Here is a 20,601-nt window from a genome sequence, read left to right on the forward strand (position 1 = left end):
CCCCTGTCTCTGTTTTTGCCTCTTCATCAGCCTCAGACTCAGACTTAATTGAGGCAGTTCTCTCCATCTCATTCTGCTTCTCCTTTTTTCCAACCACAAACTCCAGGCTGTCTCATGATATTTCACCTGACAGCCTATCACCGCATATGGTAAACTCGCCCCCTGCTTTCAGCTGCTCCCTAATGAAATCCTTCTAGAAGCTGGATGCTAGGATGTCTCAAAGGCAACCATGCTAAGAAATGCTGTTTTGCCCAAATGACCAAGGCAAATTTAAAGACTTACTCATTTTTTTAAATACAGGGACTGGAGGCAAATCTATCATAGCTACCAATGCTTTTGGGTGTCCCTACTGTTGTTGATGCTCTTTTGGCCCTTTCACAGAGTCTTTGGGTGTTCATGTCACTGTTGGTGCTTCTTTATTCCTCTTTTGGTGCTTTGGGCTGATCTTTAGGCCATGGTTGCCGATGGCCTGTGCTCCTCTTTTGGAGCTTTTGGATGTTCACGCCTCTGTTTGGTACGTTTTGCCCTGTCATGGTGCCTTTGATCTGTTCATGCCACTTTGCGTGACTCTTGATGTTCTGAAGTACTCATCCTTCTGCTGGAGATGTCTGCTTGCAAATTTTACTAAACTTAAATTTAAAAACTGAAAATATTATACTTTGCTTTCCCCATTGATTTCAATGGAAATGTATGATCAGATGATACAAATACACAATTTTTTAGGGGCTCAGACTGAATAAATTAAATTACTGAGCTAAGCAAACTAAATGAATGAACTGAACCAATATTTTTTTCTCTGAACATTCCTACTACCATTTACTCCATCAAGAATAGAGGTAGGGGAAAGATGATTTGGAAAAAAACAAATGGAAGAGAAACGAAGCATGACCTGGTGATAATTCAGACAATGGGTTAGCTGAGCTGCAGGTTACATCTCCCAAAAATCTACATAGCTGATGCTTTCAGGTTGGTGGTAGCTGATTAATGTCCAGCAAAGCCAAAGCTACCTAGAAGACTCTATGCTCAGCAATAGCCTCATTAGTTTTGGTAGCTATCTAGATTATTGCAAAGTTTGGGTTTAAGATATAGTAAAAAGAGGGATATGGGTATTGAATTAACATGGGATCTTATATGGGCATCTATCCTGAAAGATAAAGAGCCAATGAAAAAGTAAGTAAATAAAAACTAATTTGATAAAGACTGATATCTTGCAAATAGTTAAGCTTTAATAGATGGCAGCTGGGAGATATCCTTGCAGAGTAGATAGGACTAACTGGGTCATGTTAGTGGTATTTACTATATGTCTGTTAGTGATAAGTGACTGTGCTTACTCTATTATTGCCAATGTGATATGGCAGCATTCTGCATATCACTAGTTACAAATATACTTCATTAGCACTGGTTGTAAGATCAGCTCAGTTAAGTTACAACTAAATGATAGTTCTGTTTTTGTAAAAGATTCTACTTGTTTTATGTTCAAATATTTATATACTTGCCTTTTTTAATTGTATAACGCTTATATAACTCTGTTAAATGTAAAACGCTCCGGCGTAAGTTCCTGTTCACTGTACACCGACGTGATATCTTTGATGAGCGGCGGTATATAAAAATTTATAAATAAATAAATAAATAGTTTTGTTACCTATTATTATCTCCTTGTGTCTCTGCTTATCCAACTATAATTGGGTAGTAAAAAATTATCTTCCTTCTCTCATTAGTTTAGATGCTTTTATGGCACACTGATACTGTAAATATACAACGAGACTGGCTATCTCCAAAGTGACCATGTGCCTGTATCTGAAAGCAATATAAAAATATGAGGTCTTATTTGAAAAGGTGAATAATTAAATTTACTTCTAAAATCCAAATATGCAAGGCTATATTTTATCAGTTAGAAGTTAATTCAGCTTAAGTTGGGTCTTCTTCATTATTTGTACCTCTGCTTAATGATAATGAATATATGTTTTATTGACTTACTGACCTTATGTAATGTAATAATGTTAATAATATCTCCTTGGAGAACATTTTTATAACACTTTATCTTTTAAGGCTCCTGCCTCTGTGTGTAGTGCCAGGTGTCCACCTGGGCACAGAACTGCCGCTCGCAAAGGTCACCCCATTTGCTGTTTTGACTGTATTCCATGTTCTGAAGGAGAGATTCTCAATTCTTCTGGTATGCACACCTCGTAAACCTGTCTTGTTTGCTCAGATATTGCTAACTACAATCTCAACCGTGGTTATATTTACATCATAATTACATGATTAATGAAATTGGACCAAAAATGATCAAATACATGATTTTTTTGCATGTGCCTGCACAATCACACACACACATGCATGCATGCAGGCTAGTTTGCATTGATCCCATTAGCAAACATTGTTCCATTGCAAGCATGTGTATCTTCTTATTCTTGTGCTGCAAGTGAATTGCCCACCTGCCCTCACGATATCTGTGATTTCTCTGCCTTTTTGTTAGGTTTTCAGTATTCCTCTAGAAATTCAATAAGCTATGCAATGTATTTACACCATGCCATAGTTTCTCATCACAACCATTACTGCTTATATTTCCCCAAATCACAGAGAAAAGTATCAAAGTTTTTCAGTAAATTACTATATAATATTTCCACACTGTTAAAATGCCTTGACTGGTTACCCACTTAATCTGGAAAACACAGGCAAAGCAGCAATCTGCATTTAAGTTTGCTATGTGCCTCTTACTTATTGAGTTTTTTTCTTTCTCCTTTCTTGCCGATTAGAAAAACAAATGCTTTTACTTTAATAATGGCCTTAATCCCAAAGTGCAATAGCGGCACACTAATCTAGGCCTGCAGCACTTAAAGTTAGCCCTCGCTGCAGGCTTGCTGGAATTGAATTTTAAGTTTATGAACCTTTGAGGACTTTTACAGGCTTACATGTGACTTTCTTCCTCAAGGAATATCCTAACTGAATCAGTCAGATAACATCCAGGGGAAAGTATTCAGAAGCATTTAGATGGATAACTGAGAAGTTATTTGTCTAAATGGAAGATTCTGGCATTTATCCATCTAAGTTCTAGCCGGATAATAAGTTATCTGTCTAGAATTTAATTGGATAAGTTAGGGCTTTCCCGAGGATGTAACTAGGAGGTATGGAGTTAGCTACATAACTTATCTGGCTAAGTCTGACATTCAGAGTTAGCTGAATAACTTATCTGGGTAACTCTCACCAGATCATAGACCTCTCCTCTCTTTAGTTTACTGATGTATGAAAATATGATTAATCAAATAATAAATAAACATAAACCTCTCCTAAAGTTAGTAGGATAAACATCTAGAAGAAGAATATGCCATACTGGGTCAGACCAAGGGTCCATCAAGCCCAGCATCCTGTTTCCAAAAGAGGCCAATCCAGGCCAGAAGAACCTGGCAAGTACCTTTAAGAGAGCTGGATACATTCAGCAGCGCAGCTAGTTGAACAGATAACTTTATCCAGCTAACAAGCTAAGCTGCACAGCGCCTGAATATGGACTGAACGAGGAAAAAGAATATCCTATTTGCCTTACCATCCTGATCCTCACCCCCCACCTGGCTGAAAAAGAAAAAAGTGATGTGATCCATAGCACCCTAATCCATTCTCCCTCCACTCAAGACACCTGAAAGATACAAAACATCTGGGCATAATGACCTGAGACACTGCCCCTCTCCTCCTCCCAAGAATTCACAAAATACATTTTGAATCCAGGCCCCTCTGACCCTTGCCTCCTCACCCTCAATACCCAAACTTCTCACCCCATAGCTCGGTACAGGTATCTAGTTCCCGGCACTACTAACATTTCTGTCATGCTGGACACACCAGGAGCTCCCAGAAATTGCAGTCATTTTAGGTGGTGGTGGTGGGGGGGGTTGCATTTGGAAGACTTAGGTGGGCTTCAGAGGGACCTGGTTTCAAAATGTATTTTGTGAACTCAGGGGTGATGGGAGTCTTCAAGGAGTAGTGTCAAAATATATTGCTAAGGTCAATAGGGAGCATGCAACAGGTAGACTCAGGGAGAAATAAATCTGCACTGACTGAGAAGGCCACTAACATCTGACTTTCTCCCTCTATGACTCCCCTGTACTGTAGACACCACAATATCATCTACTTACTCACGGCTGACAGAAATGAGTCAGCAGAAAATAAGCTTTTAATGCTCAGTCTGCTGTTAGGCCTCAAGTCTCTGAATGTGTAGAGTAGCCTTTGGCTTACATTACCAATGATCAGGACAGCAAAGGTCTTGTCAGCTGGGAATCATCCCCCCCATCCTGCACAGGCTTCATGCTAGATAGAAACCAATGGGAGAGGAGAAGATCTGCATGAATGGTCAGTGCTCACCAGCTGAAGAAGGCTCAATGCTAAATTTTCTGTCTCCACTTCCTCCAGCGGTTTCTGCAGGGCCAATGCCACAGTGGCAGCCCCCAGCTTTAGACATGCAGCAGTGGCAATGATGCTCCAGCACCTGCACACATTTTGGGCCAGAGGCAGTTGCCTATGCCTAAATTTGGGCCTAATGATCGCACTGATGTCTTTTCTTCCCCCCCCCCCTCTTTTTTTCCATTTTTATTTATAAATTTATAAGTATTGAAAAAAGACAGAATAAACTAAACCACACCAAACTAAAATCTCCAAAACTATGGGGGTCATTTATCAAAATGTGCTAAGGCATTTTCGCATGGGTTAAGGGCTTATTGCATGCGAAAACGTGTTTTAACGCATGCGATGGAAAATAGGAGGAGTTAGGGGTGGGGAGTGGGCTGGGCTTGCCTGTCTGTGAAGAGCTATTGCACAGACTTAACGCTGATTTTAACTACACCTTTTTGAATTGTGTTACGCTGTGAGATAGCTGCCGTGACTGGGTGGTAAGGGTTTATCAACTTTTGTGATGTCTCCTGCAAGGCCTAGTTTAGGGGAATTGAGAGAGAGTGAGTGAGTGAGAGCAAGAGCCTGGCTATAATGTCATCTCCCTAGATAGGTATTTGTATCCCTATGGTAGGCCCACCTAGTAACTCGAGGTGAGGTTTAGGTATTAGTGTAGGGGGTTAGGGGCTAGAGATGTGAACCGGAATCGGTTCGGTTCCGGTTCTGATTCAAATCGTGCATTTTTTTTTGTCTGGCCCGATCGTTTTTTTTTTTATCGGCTGCGCCCAATCCGATAAACAAAAAACCCACCCCGACCCTTTAAAACCGCTCCCTTAGCCTCCACCACCCTCCCGACCCCAAAAAACATTTTAAAATTACCTGGTGGTCCAGTGGGCCCCGGGAGCGATCTCCCGCTCTCGGGCCGTTGGCTGCCACTAATAAAAATGGCGCCGATGGCCCTTTGCCCTTACCATGTGACAGGGTAACCGTGCCATTGGCCGGCGCCTGTCACATGGTAGGAGCACTGGACGGCCAGCGCCATCTTTAAAAATGGTACAGAGGCATTATGACATTTTCTATTTTGTTAACCATTCCCTTCCTAATTATTCCTAACATTCTGTTTGCTTTTTTGACTGCCGCAGCACACTGAGCCGATGATATTAAAGTATTATCCACTATGATGCCTAGATCTTTTTCCTGGGTGGTAGCTCCTAATATGGAACCTAACATCGTGTAACTACAGCAAGGGTTATTTTTCCCTATATGCAACACCTTGGACTTGTCCACATTAAATTTCATCTGCCATTTGGATGCCCAATCTTCCAGTCTCACAAGGTCTTCCTGTAATGTATCACAATCCGCTTGTGATTTAACTACTCTGAATAATTTTGTATCGTCTGCAAATTTGATAACCTCACTCGTCGTATTCCTTTCCAGATCATTTATATATATATTGAAAAGCACCGGTTCCTGAGGCACTCCACCGTTTACCCTTTTCCAATGAGAAAATTGACCATTTAATCCTACTCTCTGTTTCCTGTCTTTTAACCAGTTTGTAATCCATGAAAGGACATTGCCTCCTATCCCATGACTTTTTAGTTTTCTTAGAAGCCTCTCATGAGGGCCTTTGTCAAATGCTTTCTGAAAATCCAAATACACTACATCTACTGGTTCACCTTTATCCACATGTTTATTAACCCCTTCAAAAAAATGAAGCAGATTTGTTAGGCAAGACTTCCCTTGGGTAAATCCATGTTGACTGTGTTCCATTAAACCATATCTTTCTATATGCTCTACGATTTTGATCTTTAGAATAGTTTCCACTATTTTTCCCGGCACTGAAGTCTATAGTTACCCGGATCGCCCCTGGAGCCCTTTTTAATTAATTAATCCATGCTACAGTTACATGATGTTAGTTTCCATATTAATAGTTACCACCAAGGAAAAAGATCTAGGCATCATATTTTATATTACATTGAAATTGTCAGCTCAGTGTGAGTTGGTGGTTAAAAAAGCAAATAGAATATTAGTAATTATTAGGAAGGGAATGGCAAATAAAACAGAGGATTGTCAGAATGCCTCTATTTTGCTCCATGTTGTGACCGTACCTTGAGTACTGTGTGCAATTCTGGTTGTCACATCTCAAAAAAGATATAATTGCACTGGATAAAGTACAGAGATGGGCAACCAAAATTATAAAGGGCATGGAACATCTCTATGAAGAAATACTAAAGAGGTTAGGGCTGTTTAACCTGGAGAAGAGATGGCTGAGAGGGATATAATAATTCATGAAAGGACTTGAATGGGTAAATGTTAATCTGTTATTTACTCTTTTGTATAAAAAAGGACAAGAGCGCACTCCATGAAGTTTGCAAGTAGCACATTTAAAACATCAGAGAAAAGTCTTTTTCACTCAATGCACAATTAAGATCTGGAATTCACTGACAGAAGATGTAGTTAAGGGAGTTTGTGTAGCTGGGTTTATAAACTGCTATCAATTATTAAGGAATAGCCACTGCTTGTTGCCATCATTAGTTGCATGGAATTTTTTATTTTTATTTAAACATTTTGTATACTGTCATTTCATATAAAGATCACAACGGTTTACAAAATTAACATTCATATCATTAATCAACAAATGCTTACAGTTTACGGGGGTAGTATTCATAGGAATTTGTTATGATTACTTATGCCTTATCAGTTTTTATGTATTAAGTGCATTATGCATCCTGTTATGTACGTCTTGTATCCTGCTATCCTAACTGGTTGTAACATACTCTCTACTCTCTTGTTGAAAAAGCAGGATATAAATGAATGATGATGATGAATAGCTCAAGGGAAATCTGCAAGTTGGCACATTGGTACCATAATTTTGCATAATCAAAACTATACATTGCTCCACCATCCCTCACTACTAAAATGCTTCCCCAGTTTAAGATTAAACTATTTGTATTGTTGAAAACCATATACAGAGTTGGTAATATTCAAACACCCCATTTCCTCAGGTAAAATATGCATTTACCTGTGGAAATGCCTTTGATTATTGTACTTTATGGGGGGTACTTTTCAAAAGAATTTACTAACAGACCAAGTTTTTATGTATGTGAATCTGCTTTTGAAAATTATCCTGAGGTAGGTTGGGGAAAAGAACTTTTGGAAAACAATTTCGCATCCACTTTTCCCTCGACTATTGAAAGGACTTCTAGGAACCAGGGCAGGGAAAACATTTATGTGCATTTGTGATATTTTTTTTGCAAGTATGCAATAAGCTTCACCTGCCTGAGATCATGTATAACTTGCCACTCGAATGTCCCCATGCATATACTGGCAGCACCAGCTCAATGTGCAGCAACAGTCAAAAAAGTTAATAGAATACTATGAGTTTTTAAATAAATTATCAGAAAACAAAATGAGAATATCATAATGCCTCTGTACAGATCTATGGTGTGACCACACCTTGAGCACTGTGTGTAGGTCTGAATGCCCTATCTAAAAAAAAGATATAGCGGAACTGGAAAAAGTACAGAGAAGTCAACAGAATAATAAAGAAAGGCTAAACAAGTTACGGCACTTTAGCTTGCATAAAAAATAACTGACAAGAAATACTGATAGAGGCTTAGAGAAACATGAGTAACAAATTGTTAGGAAACTGCTATTAACCCTGTCCAATACTGCTGGAACCAGGGGACACTTCATGAAAATAAATGGTAGCAGATTTAAAACTAAATTAGGAAAGTATTTGTTGTTTCGGGCAATACACAATTAAGAGGTGGAATTTGTTGCTAGAGGCAGACATGAGAATTGCCACCTCATGGTGGAAGGGATTTGCAAGTGACAAGACCTGGTCACGGTCACAGTTCTGGGCTCTATGGATCATTGGTTTGACCCGAATGCCAGTAGCATTTTTTTTTATATTTTTTATATTCTTATGTTTATCTTTACAGAAAAATAATAAGAACATATAAGAAGTACCATGCTGGGCCAGTCTAAGGTCCATCCAGCCTAGCATTCTGTGTCCAGCAGTGGCCAGTTTAGGTCACAGTATCCATTACTGTAGATCCCAAATAGTCGATCCATTCTTGTATCTCCCTCCCAGAGATAAGCACTGACTTTCTGTGAAGAAAACTTAGGTATGTCTCGGGCTCTTCTGCAGGAATCCAGCCTAGGCTTGGGCTAGTAGATAGACTCTGCAGGATTAAGAGCAGTGGCGTAGCTACGGGTGGGCCTGGGTGGGCAGTGGCCCACCCACTTTCCATTCAGGCCCACCCAAATTTATTTGCAAGACACTGCAGCCAATAAAAGCAGGCAGCATCAGCAGGCACCCAAGGGAGAAAAAAAAATAAAATCAGCTGGTGTGTTGCGGCTCACGGTGTCCCACAGCCCCAGTAATACTTCCCTTTACCTTCTTCCTGCCCCCGCGGGCCAATGGGAAACCTCCTATCTTCTTCCTGCCCCCGTGGGCCAATGGGAAACCTCCTCCCTTCGACCTGCCCCCGCGGGCCAATCGGAAGCCTTCTTCCTGCCAGTGGAAGGAGGAAGCCTCTGATTGGCTGGTGGGGCAGGAAGAAGTGGGTCATCAGGGTGGGAGGAGTGGCAGTGTTCAAGCCACGGGCTGGAAATGCAGGGCAGGGAGGTGACTGGGGTGTATGTGAGACAGAGACAGAGACTGGGCAGGGAGGGTGACTGGGGTGTGTGTGAGACAGAGACTGGGCAGGGAGGGTGACTGGGGTGTGTGTGAGAGACAGAGCCTGGGCAGGGAGGGTGACTGGGGTGTGTGTGAGACAGAGACTGGGCAGGGAGGGTGACTGGGGTGTGTGTGAGACAGAGACTGGGCAGGGAGGGTGACTGGGGTGTGTGTGAGACAGAGCCTGGGCAGGGAGGGTGACTGGGGTGTGTGTGAGACAGAGCCTGGGCAGGGAGGGGGACGGGGGTGTGTGTGAGACAGAGCCTGGGCAGGGAGGGTGACTGGGGTGTGTGTGAGACAGAGCCTGGGCAGGGAGGGTGACTGGGGTGTGTGTGAGACAGAGCCTGGGCAGGGAGGTGACTGGGGTGTGTGTGTGAGAGACAGAGCTGCTGCTCCTGGTATGTGCTTTCAAGGGAAAGGAGTAGGAGAGTTGCTGGAGATGGTAAGTAAAAGTGGCATTTTAAGTTTATTTTTCTTGATTGACTGCCATTTTAATTATTGAGTATTATGTGATGTGTCTGCTGTTTTGAAATATTTTATTGATATTTGGACAATGTTTAATAATTTTTATGAGTTTTGTTGGATGTTATTCTGTTCATCAGCTGTTTTGAAACATTTATTAATATAGTTTTACAGTTATTTCTGTGTGGGGCTCTATAGCAGCTTGGCTTGTTCTGTTTTCCTAATAGGAGGTGTATTAGTGTTTAGGACCTGATTTAATATTTGTAGTGTTGCCTTTTCATAGATAGGGTTGTTATATGTTCCATAATGCAGGTGTAACTTTGTGCGGCTTAGTTTGTGTGCATTATTGCAGATCCTGGGACTGTTAGGTGCTATATTTCTCTTTCCATTTCTCCAAGTTTGCACTGCATGCAGAGTGGCCTTTTTGGTTTTCCATTCCAGTTTCTATCTCCATATTTATAATGTGTGGTCTTTCTGTACTTTGATGAAGGTCGGTTCTGTGTGTGTGCCTGAGGTGAGGTATTTTACTAGGATGTAGGCAATTGTATCAATCTTATTTGTGGATGCAGAGTGCATGTTTACATGATGATAGCTTAGTAAATGACAGGGCTGGATAGCCTTTTTCTCCTGTCTACCCAGTTATCCTCTCCACACTGCTAAGGATACATCCCAGCTGTCAGCCAAAGGGTGTGACCACCTTCAAGACATCTCTTTATCCAGAACAGTCTTTTTTTCTGTTCTTCCTTTGTAAAGAAATGGGGATGAATGTCAGGAGCCCCTGGATTCGATTCAGCAAATGTCAGCATCAGAGGAAGACTAAAACTAAATAGTTGAGTCATAGGAAAGGAAAATAAATCTTCAAAGATATTTATCTGTTTTATTGATACAGATTAATAAGGCATTTGCTCAATTATGGTAAATATTTTGGTACAAATTCAATGATGAAGGAACCCTCTTTCCTATTTTCTTAAACTTATCAAACGCAGTAATTCATGACCATCATAATAGGCATCATTGTGTGGTAAAGTATACCTTTGTCACTCTGCCTTATGCTTAATCATAGGTCAGTCCATATTTTTAAGTGTTTTTGTTGCTTAATTCACCCCAGTGATATACTCCAAATTTCTAGCAATAATCTTGTGTTACATCAATTCAAGGTTACTTTTGTTGAAAATTATGAACCAAACTTATCTGGATAATACAATGTTATTACTTCTTCTTAACCACCATCGACTTTGAGCTTGATGCCCTCAAACTGTCAGCAATATGAGAATTCACTATATTGCTGTTCTATGCCCGACATTGCACAATGTTTCGGACTAGCATCGAGTCCTTCTTCAAGGGCGTAATATATTCCACAGCATGGCGTATCTTGGCGTGGCATCAAGCTCAAAGTCGATGGTGGTTAAGAAGAAGTAATAACATCGTATTATCCAGATAAGTTTGGTTCATAATTTTCAACATAAGTAACCTTGAATTGATGTAACAAGATTATTGCTAGAAATTTGGAGTATATCACTGGGGTGAATTAAGCAACAAAAACACTTAAAAATATGGACTGACCTATGATTAAGCATAAGGCAGAGTGACAAAGGTATACTTTACCACACAATGATGCCTATTATGATGGTCATGAATTACTGCGTTTGATAAGTTTAAGAAAATAGGAAAGAGGGTTCCTTCATCATTGAATTTGTAATTAGTTTGAACCTAGTTCCATCTTAAAAGTACATTGCCTTTCTGAGCTTTTTTCAAGTAGAAATATTTTGGTACAACATTCCAGAGGGTTTTAAAACATCTCACAGAATACTGTGATGTATGATGAGATATCTGTCTTTATAGTAGACTAGTATATGGTTCTTTGTAAGTTATGAGATACTGCCACTTGAGATCTCTTTAAGTATAATTGAAATGCTTTCATAACTATATATTAGGTTTAGCATTGGTAGCTGCTTGAAGTAATTGAGTTTAAAATATTAAAAGTATAACAGCTGTAGCAGATTATTTAGAAATCTATTGTCAGGTGTGTGTGTGTGTGTGAAAGTATTTATCAATAAGAATATGAATTCCATGGCTCAGACTTTTAGTGCCCACCCATGTTAACCTTGGGCCCAGCCAAAAATTCATTTCTGGCTACGCCACTGATTAAGAGCACTTAATTAGAAATAAAAATCATTAGGTAAGGTGGGCAAATGGGCTTTCCCTCTTTCAGAGATGACCAGGTGCTATAGCATGGCCCTCTGACTCATGAGCCGTGGATGGGCCAGTGAGGGTACCAGTAGCATTAGTAGTATCCTGGAGTTTGGCAAGTCTTGGGGGTTGGGACAGTGGGGGTTTGGGGGTTTGTAATTAATTGAAGGGTTGGGGTGGGTTTGGGTTTTTTTTTTTATGTGCCCTTTCTCCCCCACAAGAAAAAACGATAGGAAACCACACGAAATTTTGTGGGTTTTCCTTTCATATTGTCAGCCCCTGAAATGCAACGAAATAGGAAATATTGTCTTTATTTCCTATTTTGTTGCAAATGAATGCACATCCCTAGTCTTTTAATCCTCAGTAGCAGTGCATGAAATAGCTTGAAATCCTCAGTGCTTAGCAGTGCTTGAAATAATGGTTTTAAATTCTCAGTGCCTAGCAGTGCTCACAATAGCAGTCTTTGAATTGTCAGTGCCTAGCAGTGCTTGCTTGCTTGCAATAGCAGTCTTTAAATCCTTAAAAGCATAAGAAATGCTATGTTGAGTCGCTCTCAAGGTCTATTGAGCCCAGCATTCTGTCTCTGGCAGTGACCAGTCTGGGTCACAAGTGCCCATCAGATACCCAATAGTTGATACATTTCTTGTATCTGTTGCGGTCCCGGGCCGTGCCCCGGTCCCTCCACCTACCTCGGGGGCGGCCCGGGCCGTTTCGAGCCTTCCCCGGGTCGTTTCCAGCAGGCCCCGGGCCTGCAAGCCTTCCAGCGCATCTCTCCCTCCTCGGGAGAGATGTCGACGCTCCGGCACGGCTGTCCCCGCCCCCTGACGCGCACGCGCGGGGAGGAGCCCCATTTAAAGGGGCCAGCGCGGGAAAAACCTCTCCTGGACTGAAGATGATGTCAGACGCCCTCAGGGTATAAGTACCCTGCAACTAGCTTTTCTGTGCCTTGCAACAAGGTTCCTGGTCTTCGGCCTGCAGTTGCTGCGTTCCTGGTTCTCTCTTCATCCCGCTTCTGCCTTGCCCTTCTCGCTGGATTGATTCTTTTGGATTCTGACCCCTGGACTGGCTTTGGATTGCTCTCTGGACACCGACCCCTGGACTGGTTGCGGACCACTCTTTGGATTCAGACTCCTGGACCGACTTCTAGATTACCTACGACCTGCTGGAGGCGCCAGCCGTCCGGAACCCATGACCTGCAGGAGGCGCCTGCATCCGGACCATCTTCCACCGTCAGGGAGTCGCCTAAGTCCCAGCGGCCGTGTCCCTACGGGCCCCTCCTGGGGGGATTTCGGCTTCCAGGGTGAATCTCCAAAAGTCCCAGTGGCTGGACTCCTAAGGGCTCCTCCCGGGGGAGTACCGGTCTCCAGGGTGAAGACTCTTCGACTACCGGGGTCCAACGTCAGCCATCCTCTCAGTGGGTACAGAGTCCTTGGTCACATAGGACTCTACCGTGGTCCAGTATCTCCTAGTGCTCCGGCTCTCCGAACCGCCTCCTGGTTGGGACACTTGCTGCGGACCCCACAGCACATCATCCTCTGTCCCAACTGGCCCAAGGGTCCATGAGCATAACAGTATCACATTTCCAGGGATAACACTGGCTTTCCCCCAAGTTTACCTGGTTAATAACTCTTTATGGACTTTTCCCTTCAGGAACTTGTCCAATCCCCTTTTGAATCCCACTATATATGTTGCCTTGACCACATCCTCCAACAACAGATTGCATAGCTTGATTGTCAACTGAATGAAAAAATAATTTCTACAAATGGTTTTAAATCTGCTAGTTGCTAGTATCATGGAATGTCCCCTGGTTCTAATGTTGTTTGGAAAGGTACCCGTTCCTATAATGCATATTGTATAGAATTTGGTGAAATTCTTTAGCTTGTTTTGTTTTCCTTGAATTAAAATTAATAATTTTTTTGTTATTGTGATGCGGTTACATTTGCTTCCGGTTTTGAAGCATTATAAAGTGCTATAATTGGTTTTTTTTCTTGCCTTTACTTTGTATACTAGCATGGCAGCCATACTAAGCTAACGTAACTCATGAAAGCTGGTAAGCATGACTTTTGCCAAAGGGGCCTTTCTAGCCTCAAAGTAGGTGCAAACAATTTCAAGACTACAAGCCACACTACAACTGCAAGATCCTTTTTTTGTTGTTTGTAACTTTTCTGTGCAAATGATCAAATACAAAATGAGTATAATAAATTCTGCTGGCAGAGATTATCTATTCCCTGTTTTATTTTTGTTCCATGAATGAATGAATGAATATAGCAATCTTACTATAATTTCCCAAACTATCATGGTAGATGATAGTAGATATGGACCAAATGATGCATCCCGTCTGCCCTGTTGGTTTGGTCCACACTGCTAAGAATATACACAGATATCATCTGATATCTTGAAGATTATCAATCCTTAACCAAGACAGTTTTTGTTCTTTATCTTTGGTTCTCTACCATAGTGTTCCACTGTGTTTCAGAAATCAGAACCATGGCTCAAGATGAACTAAATAGATTTACTAAGAAATGCCATTGATATAGTCAAGGTAGTTATTTTTCTGCATAAGCAGAGCCTGAATCTCTGAAACTTGATAACTGGTTGACACTGTCCCTCAAAGATGGGCTGCAGGATAAACAACACTGTACTAGAGGAGGTTCAATTAATCCTGGTCTTGACTTCTGAAATATGGACATTACAGACAAGCTGTCATAGTTAGTCAAACATCCAGTCTCTACCCCCGCCCTCATGACCCCCACACACATACTCCAATGTCTTAGCACCAAACGTTTTACTAATCAAAAATAAGCAAAACTAGTAAGACTGTTCCTTAAACATCTGTATGCCTAATCTGATGATCTTGATGAATGGTATTTGGTCTCTATCAATTTTCTGGCATCAACCCAGTTGATTTCTAGAGAGTTATAGCCTGCTGGTTCCAAACTGGCTTCCCTGTGGCCTATGGTGTTCCGTTTTCTGTCCCTGATTGTCTTGGTGAATGAAGCCTGGCTGAATCCAGGCATCTATCAAGCAATTTATTCTAGTTTATGGTTTGGTGGCATTTCTCTTTGCACCCTTGGACCATAAAGGGTTGTGCTTGCTTTTGTACATCTATTTAGCCCCCCTTGAATTTCTTAATCCCTATTTTATGAAAGCTGGTGTTTCCTGAAAATAATATAAGGATTATAGACAGCGTGGAAGAGAGTTTGTCTTTCATAAGCACCTGCTTTATATACACCAACCTTTTAACTTCTTTCAACTTTATTAAAAGCATAACTGTGCAAGATGTGATATTACTTACTATTACTACTACTACTACTACTACTACTACTACTACTATCACTTCTATAGTGCCATTCAACATGTGCAGAACTGTAAAAAAAACACATGAGACAGTCCCTGCTCTGTCAAGCTTACAAACTAATCAAGACAAACAGAGCAAAATAGACTTTTGGGAGATTATGAAGAAATGGTTAAAATCAGTAAGGATGTCAGCAGAATAATCAGGGGTTACGATTTAAAAGCACCCTCTGAAAGATAGGTTTTTAGATAAGGTTGGAATAATGTCAGCAAGAAAGCATAATGCAACTCTGAAAGTTTATTCAAGTATACAGTGCAGCAAGGTAGAAAGCATGGAGTCGGGATTTGGCAGTGGAGAACAAGGACATAGGTGAAAGTAACTTGCCCAATGAGCAGAGTTCACAAAGAGAAATGCAGAGCGAGATAAGCAGAGAGATGTGGTGAGGAATTGCAGGGTGAAGGTTCTTGTAGTGAGGAAGAAATGGATAAAGAAATAATGTAGTGATTTGAGAAGAGGGGTTTACTGAGCAGAGTGGCATTGGCTAAAGATAGGTTGCACAGATGAATTTTGGATAAATTGCAGTGGAGAGAGATGGCTCACTGGGAAACAGGTTTAGAGTAGCCTAAACTGGAGGTTATGAAAGTGTAGATAAGGGTTCTGGTAGAGTGTTCAGAAAGGAAGGAGTATTAAATATACCCATCTCTTCATTAATTTTGTGAAATATTAATGTATATTTTATGTCTTAACAGAAAGCAACCAGTGTATTAAATGCCCAGATGATCAGTGGCCAAATAGCATGAGAGATCAGTGCATACCCAAAGTCATCCAATATCTCTCCTATGATGAGTTCCTGGGAGGATGTCTGGCAGCCATTTCCATTGTCTGTTCTACACTCACAGCATGTATATTTGGACTTTTTCTTAAGAACCGCAACACTCCCATTGTGAAAGCCAACAATCGGGAGCTCAGCTACCTCCTCCTTATCTTTCTCATGCTCTGTTTCCTCTGCTCCTTAATATTCATTGGCCGCCCTTTAAAGGTCACATGCATGCTCCGACAGATTGTCTTTGGGATCATCTTTTCCATCTGCCTGTCATCCATATTAGCCAAAACCATCACAGTGGTCATGGCTTTCAATGCCACAAAGCCCAACAGCAAGATCAAGATGCTAGTGGATTTCAAGCTACCAGTTTATATTGTTCCTACTTGTTCATTGGTACAGGTCATTCTCTGCATTTCATGGATAGCAAATTATTCTCCATTCCCAGAATTCAACATGGCAGCTGAGACGGGGAAAATAGTCATTGAATGCAATGAGGGTTCAACTGTATTTTTCTCCTGTGTCCTGGGATACATGGGCTTCTTAGCCTGTGTAAGTCTCTTAGTTGCCTTCCTAGCCAGGAATCTCCCCGATTCATTTAATGAAGCCAAGTTCATCACCTTCAGCATGCTGGTTTTTGCCAGTGTCTGGGTGACTTTTATCCCTGCATACCTAAGCACAAAAGGGAGATATATGGTGGCTGTGGAGGTCTTTGCCATTCTGTCTTCCAGCTCAGGTCTCCTGGTTTGTATATTTTTCCCCAAATGTTATATCATCTTAATGAAGCCAGAGATGAACACTAGAACATATATCATTGGAAAAAACCAGAAAATGTTAAAATGACAAACAGTTCTTTGGTGCACACACATGCCTGTAAATATCATTCTTCAGCCTCTGTAGTGTTGAGCTCTGGCTAATAGATTATGAACAAGCCCACATATTTCTTTACATCAGCAAAACTGTTAAGTTAATATAAGAATACAAGTATTTGAAGGAATCCTATAATATTCAGCTCAGGAATTGGTTAATGCCCACTCATCAAGATTAAACAAGGTGCACCAACCAAATTAATGTGGGTGATTTCATTTTAAAGCAATCTTTAGTAAAAGAAATAAGACCCTGAAGTAGATAGCTCTCAGGTATAGCTGTCATTACTTCACTGAACAGCTTTAAAAATAAAGTGATATAGGGCTGCATGAGCCAAAATGTTCAGTAATTAGTAATGTATGAGAATAGCATGAAGGAAACACAGAGATATGTGTCAAACAAGATTACAAGAACAGAAGCATGAATTCAGAGAAGAAAATATTAAAAAAGGACCTTCCCATATTTGAAGGTTTACACTTTATCTAAAATGTTGATAGAAGAAATGCAATATATTGCACCGAGACAAAAATCAGAATTCTTGTAACTTTACTGATTCTGAATAAAAATGAATTTTATTCTGACCGGAAGCTTTTATTAAACAATAAGCTACACTTTTCTCTGTACTAATCTTTGTCTTATTCCTTTATGAAATAACAATAGTAACTGCTAATTAAATGCTAATGCTTGTGTCTAATTTAACTACTAAATCTAAAAGATTTTCAGTCCCAAAATGTTTCTCAGATGACTATTTTTCAAATGCTGCTGCTCTGGTTTGGAAAGAATGAGTCCCAAGCAAACCTGGATTCTTACCCGCTGCCGCTAAACATTTTCTTGGCATTCACATATCTATATATAGAAAATGGGACAGCACTGTGCTATTCTTGTGTTGTAAGGAAGAACGTCCTATTTTTTGCAGTTATTGAAAATTGTTTTACTTATTTATTTACTTGAAATATTTGTTACCCACTCACATCCAAAGTAAAAGGTGGGGCACAGCAAAACCATCATAAAGTCAGGGACAGAAAAAGTATTAATTATACCGTCATTCCACGTGAGTTTACCTTGTATGTTATAACAATAACATACAAGGTAAACACATATAAAATAAAGGATTATTAATAACATATAAACAATTCCAGAGGGATATTTTCGAGACCATCTTATTTATCAATTAAGTAATCTGAATGCTAAGGCTATGCTAAGTAATAAAAAAGGCAAAAACCTTCAATGATCACAGCAGACAAGAGAGTAAGGGACTGATTCACTGAGGCATTTCTCCCATTCTGTGTCTATGGGAAAATGCCTTGATGAATCAGGCCCTTAAGTGAGATATGTAAGAGCATCTTCCCAACAAGATTATAAATAAAACAGACACCCATAACTACAAAACGCTTGCTCTCACCTCAAAGATCTTCACACATACATACAAGATGAGTCAGAAAAAAATAACCAGTATACAGCACTTCTAGGTGTTACTTTCAAAAGTCTGCTTAAATAGAAAGTTTTCAAAGACATTTTGGAGTAGTTTTTAAAAGGAGCGCTTGCGGCGTACATATGCGCGCACTACCCGGCGCATGTTATAAAATCGGGGGTCATGCGCACAAGGGGGTGCACAATTGTGCACCTTGAACACACCGAGCCGTGCTGCCTTCCCCTATTCCCTACCCCCCCACCCCACCTTCCCTTCCCCTACCTCCGCCGCCCTTTCCCCCCTACCTTTTTGTTGTGTTTGAGGAATTGTGGACCCTTGGTCGCAATGGAGATGACTCCGCCCACGGGGAGGAGCCCCGTGGGGATCCACTGCGATAGGCTGACACAGTTAGCAGACACAGAATGGATATTGTACTGCTGTCAATAGATGGTAAAGCAGGAAGGTAAGACACTGATCCACGAGGTGCCAATAGGCTCAACAGGCTCAGAAGTGTAGTCTCACCCAGATGTTCACGATAGACAGGAGCTCACAGTGCGGGCAATGCCACGGCTGGTGGGTGGAGTTGGAGTGCCGGTTTGTAGAGGTACTCACAGAGTGAAGGTGTCTTTCTGGGGGAGAGGTGGGACTGAAGGTCCGTGGTGCAGGATATGAAGAAGATAGACCCTCAAGAAGCAAGTACCCAATGGTCCAATATCCTGGAATGAATAAGAGAAAAGACCCCTGAGGAGCGGATGTCTAGGTTAGTGAGGACCCTGAAGGGAGTTGGAAGCGAGAGACCCCAGAGGAGTGGGTGTCTAGAGCTTCTGCTGGAGCGAAGCCCTTAGCAAAAGGAAGTGTCTAAGCTAGCAGCTTAGAGCAGGCAGAGTAGCAAAGCGAAGTCTTTGCTAGCTCAATATGGTAGCGTAAGTGGAGGCTAGTTATACCCGGAGGTACTGACGTCATGCGGTGGGGCCGCCCCCGAGGTTCCCACCATGACGTGTACTTGAGCGTCAGAGGTGAGCGCCAGGAGGCCACAGGAGTGAGCATGGTGGATGGGAATGCCGAGGTCCATGCTCAACTGGGAACGCCGAGGCCTGCGGCACTCAGCATTGGAGACAGCCATCTTGCCCAGAGAGAGAGAAAGGGGAGAAAAAGAGGTAAGGCAGAGCAGTCACAGCCATCTGCAACCGACAGACGCAACACTTTTCCTTGTTTTGCTTTTTGTTTCACAACTTACTTCAGCCCTGGGGTCAGCCAGCGCGTGATCCCTGGCACAGCGGCAAATGGCTGTGCCAGGAGCCTCTGACCCCGCCCCCATCCCGCCCCCAGACCACCCCACCCTGCCCATGCCCAGCCCCTGGACCGCCCCTTTAGTAAAGCCCTAGGACTTCCACACGTCGTGGGGATTTACGTGCGTCACTGGTCCTTTTGAAAATAAGCCTGGCGCGTGTAACCTTTTGAAAATCCTGCCCTTTGTGTTTTTAGTTTAAATTTCTTTAAGTTTTAAACATTAGAAGAAAGTAGAAAGAAGTAGAGCTTCCACAAGAAAACACATAACAAAAATATTTCCATACCATTACATTAAGTTGAATATATATTAACAAGATTGATAATGATATAAACATTTCAAAAATGAAAAGGAAAATACAGTCATAGAATGTAAGCCCAGTTTGAGGAAAGACAACAAGGATTATGGGTTGAAATCAGACCAAAAGAAAGTAATGGTCTACCAGCCTCCACATTGCTATTCAACTAGATATGCAATATTATCTGAAAGCCACTTCTTTTTCATATCTATAATAAAGACATAGGGGCAGATTTTAAAAGGCGCGCAAATAGCCTACTTTTGTTTGCGCTCCAGGCGCAAACAAAAGTACGCTGGATTTTAGTAGATACGCGCGGAGCCACGCGTATCTGCTAAAAAACCTGGATCGGCGCACGCAAGGCTATGGATTTTGTATAGCCGGCGCGCGCCGAGCCGCGCAGCCTACCCCCGTTCCCTCCGAGGCCGCTCCGAAATCGGAGCGGCCTCGGAGGGAACTTTCCTTTGCCCTCCCCTCACCTTCCCCTCCCTTCCCCTACCTAACCCACCCGCCCGGCCCCGTCTAAACCCCCCCCCTTACCTTTGTCGGGGGATTTACGCCTCCCTCCGGGAGGCGTAAATCCCCGCGCGCCAGCGGGCCTCCTGCGCGCCGGGCCGCGCCCGGGGGCGGGTACGGAGGGCGCGGCCACGCCCCCGGACCGCCCCGGGCCGTAGCTATGCCCCCGTACCCGCCCCCAAAATGCTGCCGACACGCCCCCGAAACGTTGCGACGACCGGGCCCGCCCCCGTCACGCCCCCCTCGGAGAACCCCGGGACTTACGCGAGTCCCGGGGCTCTGCGCGCCCCGGGAGGCCTATGTAAAATAGGCTTCCCGGCGCGCAGGGCCCTGCTCGCGTAAATCCGCCCAGTTTTGGGCGGATTTACGCGAGCAGGGCTCTGAAAATCCGCCCCATAA

At 42.3% G+C, this 20,601-nt stretch overlaps 1 protein-coding gene across 1 annotated transcript; it reads left to right on the forward strand.

Annotated features, from left to right (window-relative positions):
* The first annotated feature begins 454 nt into the window (after window positions 1-454).
* LOC115081073 (vomeronasal type-2 receptor 26-like) lies at window positions 455-17,136 on the forward strand. The gene is made up of 3 exons (XM_029585586.1): window positions 455-514; window positions 2,050-2,173; window positions 15,755-17,136. The coding sequence occupies exons 1-3, from the start codon at window positions 455-457 to the stop codon at window positions 16,666-16,668; spliced, it is 1,098 nt and encodes a 365-aa protein (XP_029441446.1). The 3' UTR covers window positions 16,669-17,136.
* The last annotated feature ends 3,465 nt before the right edge of the window (window positions 17,137-20,601 follow it).

This window comes from Rhinatrema bivittatum, chromosome 19 (genome assembly GCF_901001135.1).
Source record: "Rhinatrema bivittatum chromosome 19, aRhiBiv1.1, whole genome shotgun sequence".
Classification (NCBI taxonomy): domain Eukaryota; kingdom Metazoa; phylum Chordata; class Amphibia; order Gymnophiona; family Rhinatrematidae; genus Rhinatrema; species Rhinatrema bivittatum.

What these genes read in the sequence shown, in the direction of transcription:
- LOC115081073 (XM_029585586.1), top strand. Translation starts at nt 455, where the DNA reads ATGGTTGCCGATGGCCTGTGCTCCTCTTTTGGAGCTTTTGGATGTTCA. An exon ending in GATGTTCACGCCTCTGTTTG is followed by an intron (nt 515 to 2,049) that starts GTACGTTTTGCC and finishes TTATCTTTTAAG; the next exon opens with GCTCCTGCCTCTGTGTGTAG. An exon ending in AGAGATTCTCAATTCTTCTG is followed by an intron (nt 2,174 to 15,754) that starts GTATGCACACCT and finishes ATGTCTTAACAG; the next exon opens with AAAGCAACCAGTGTATTAAA.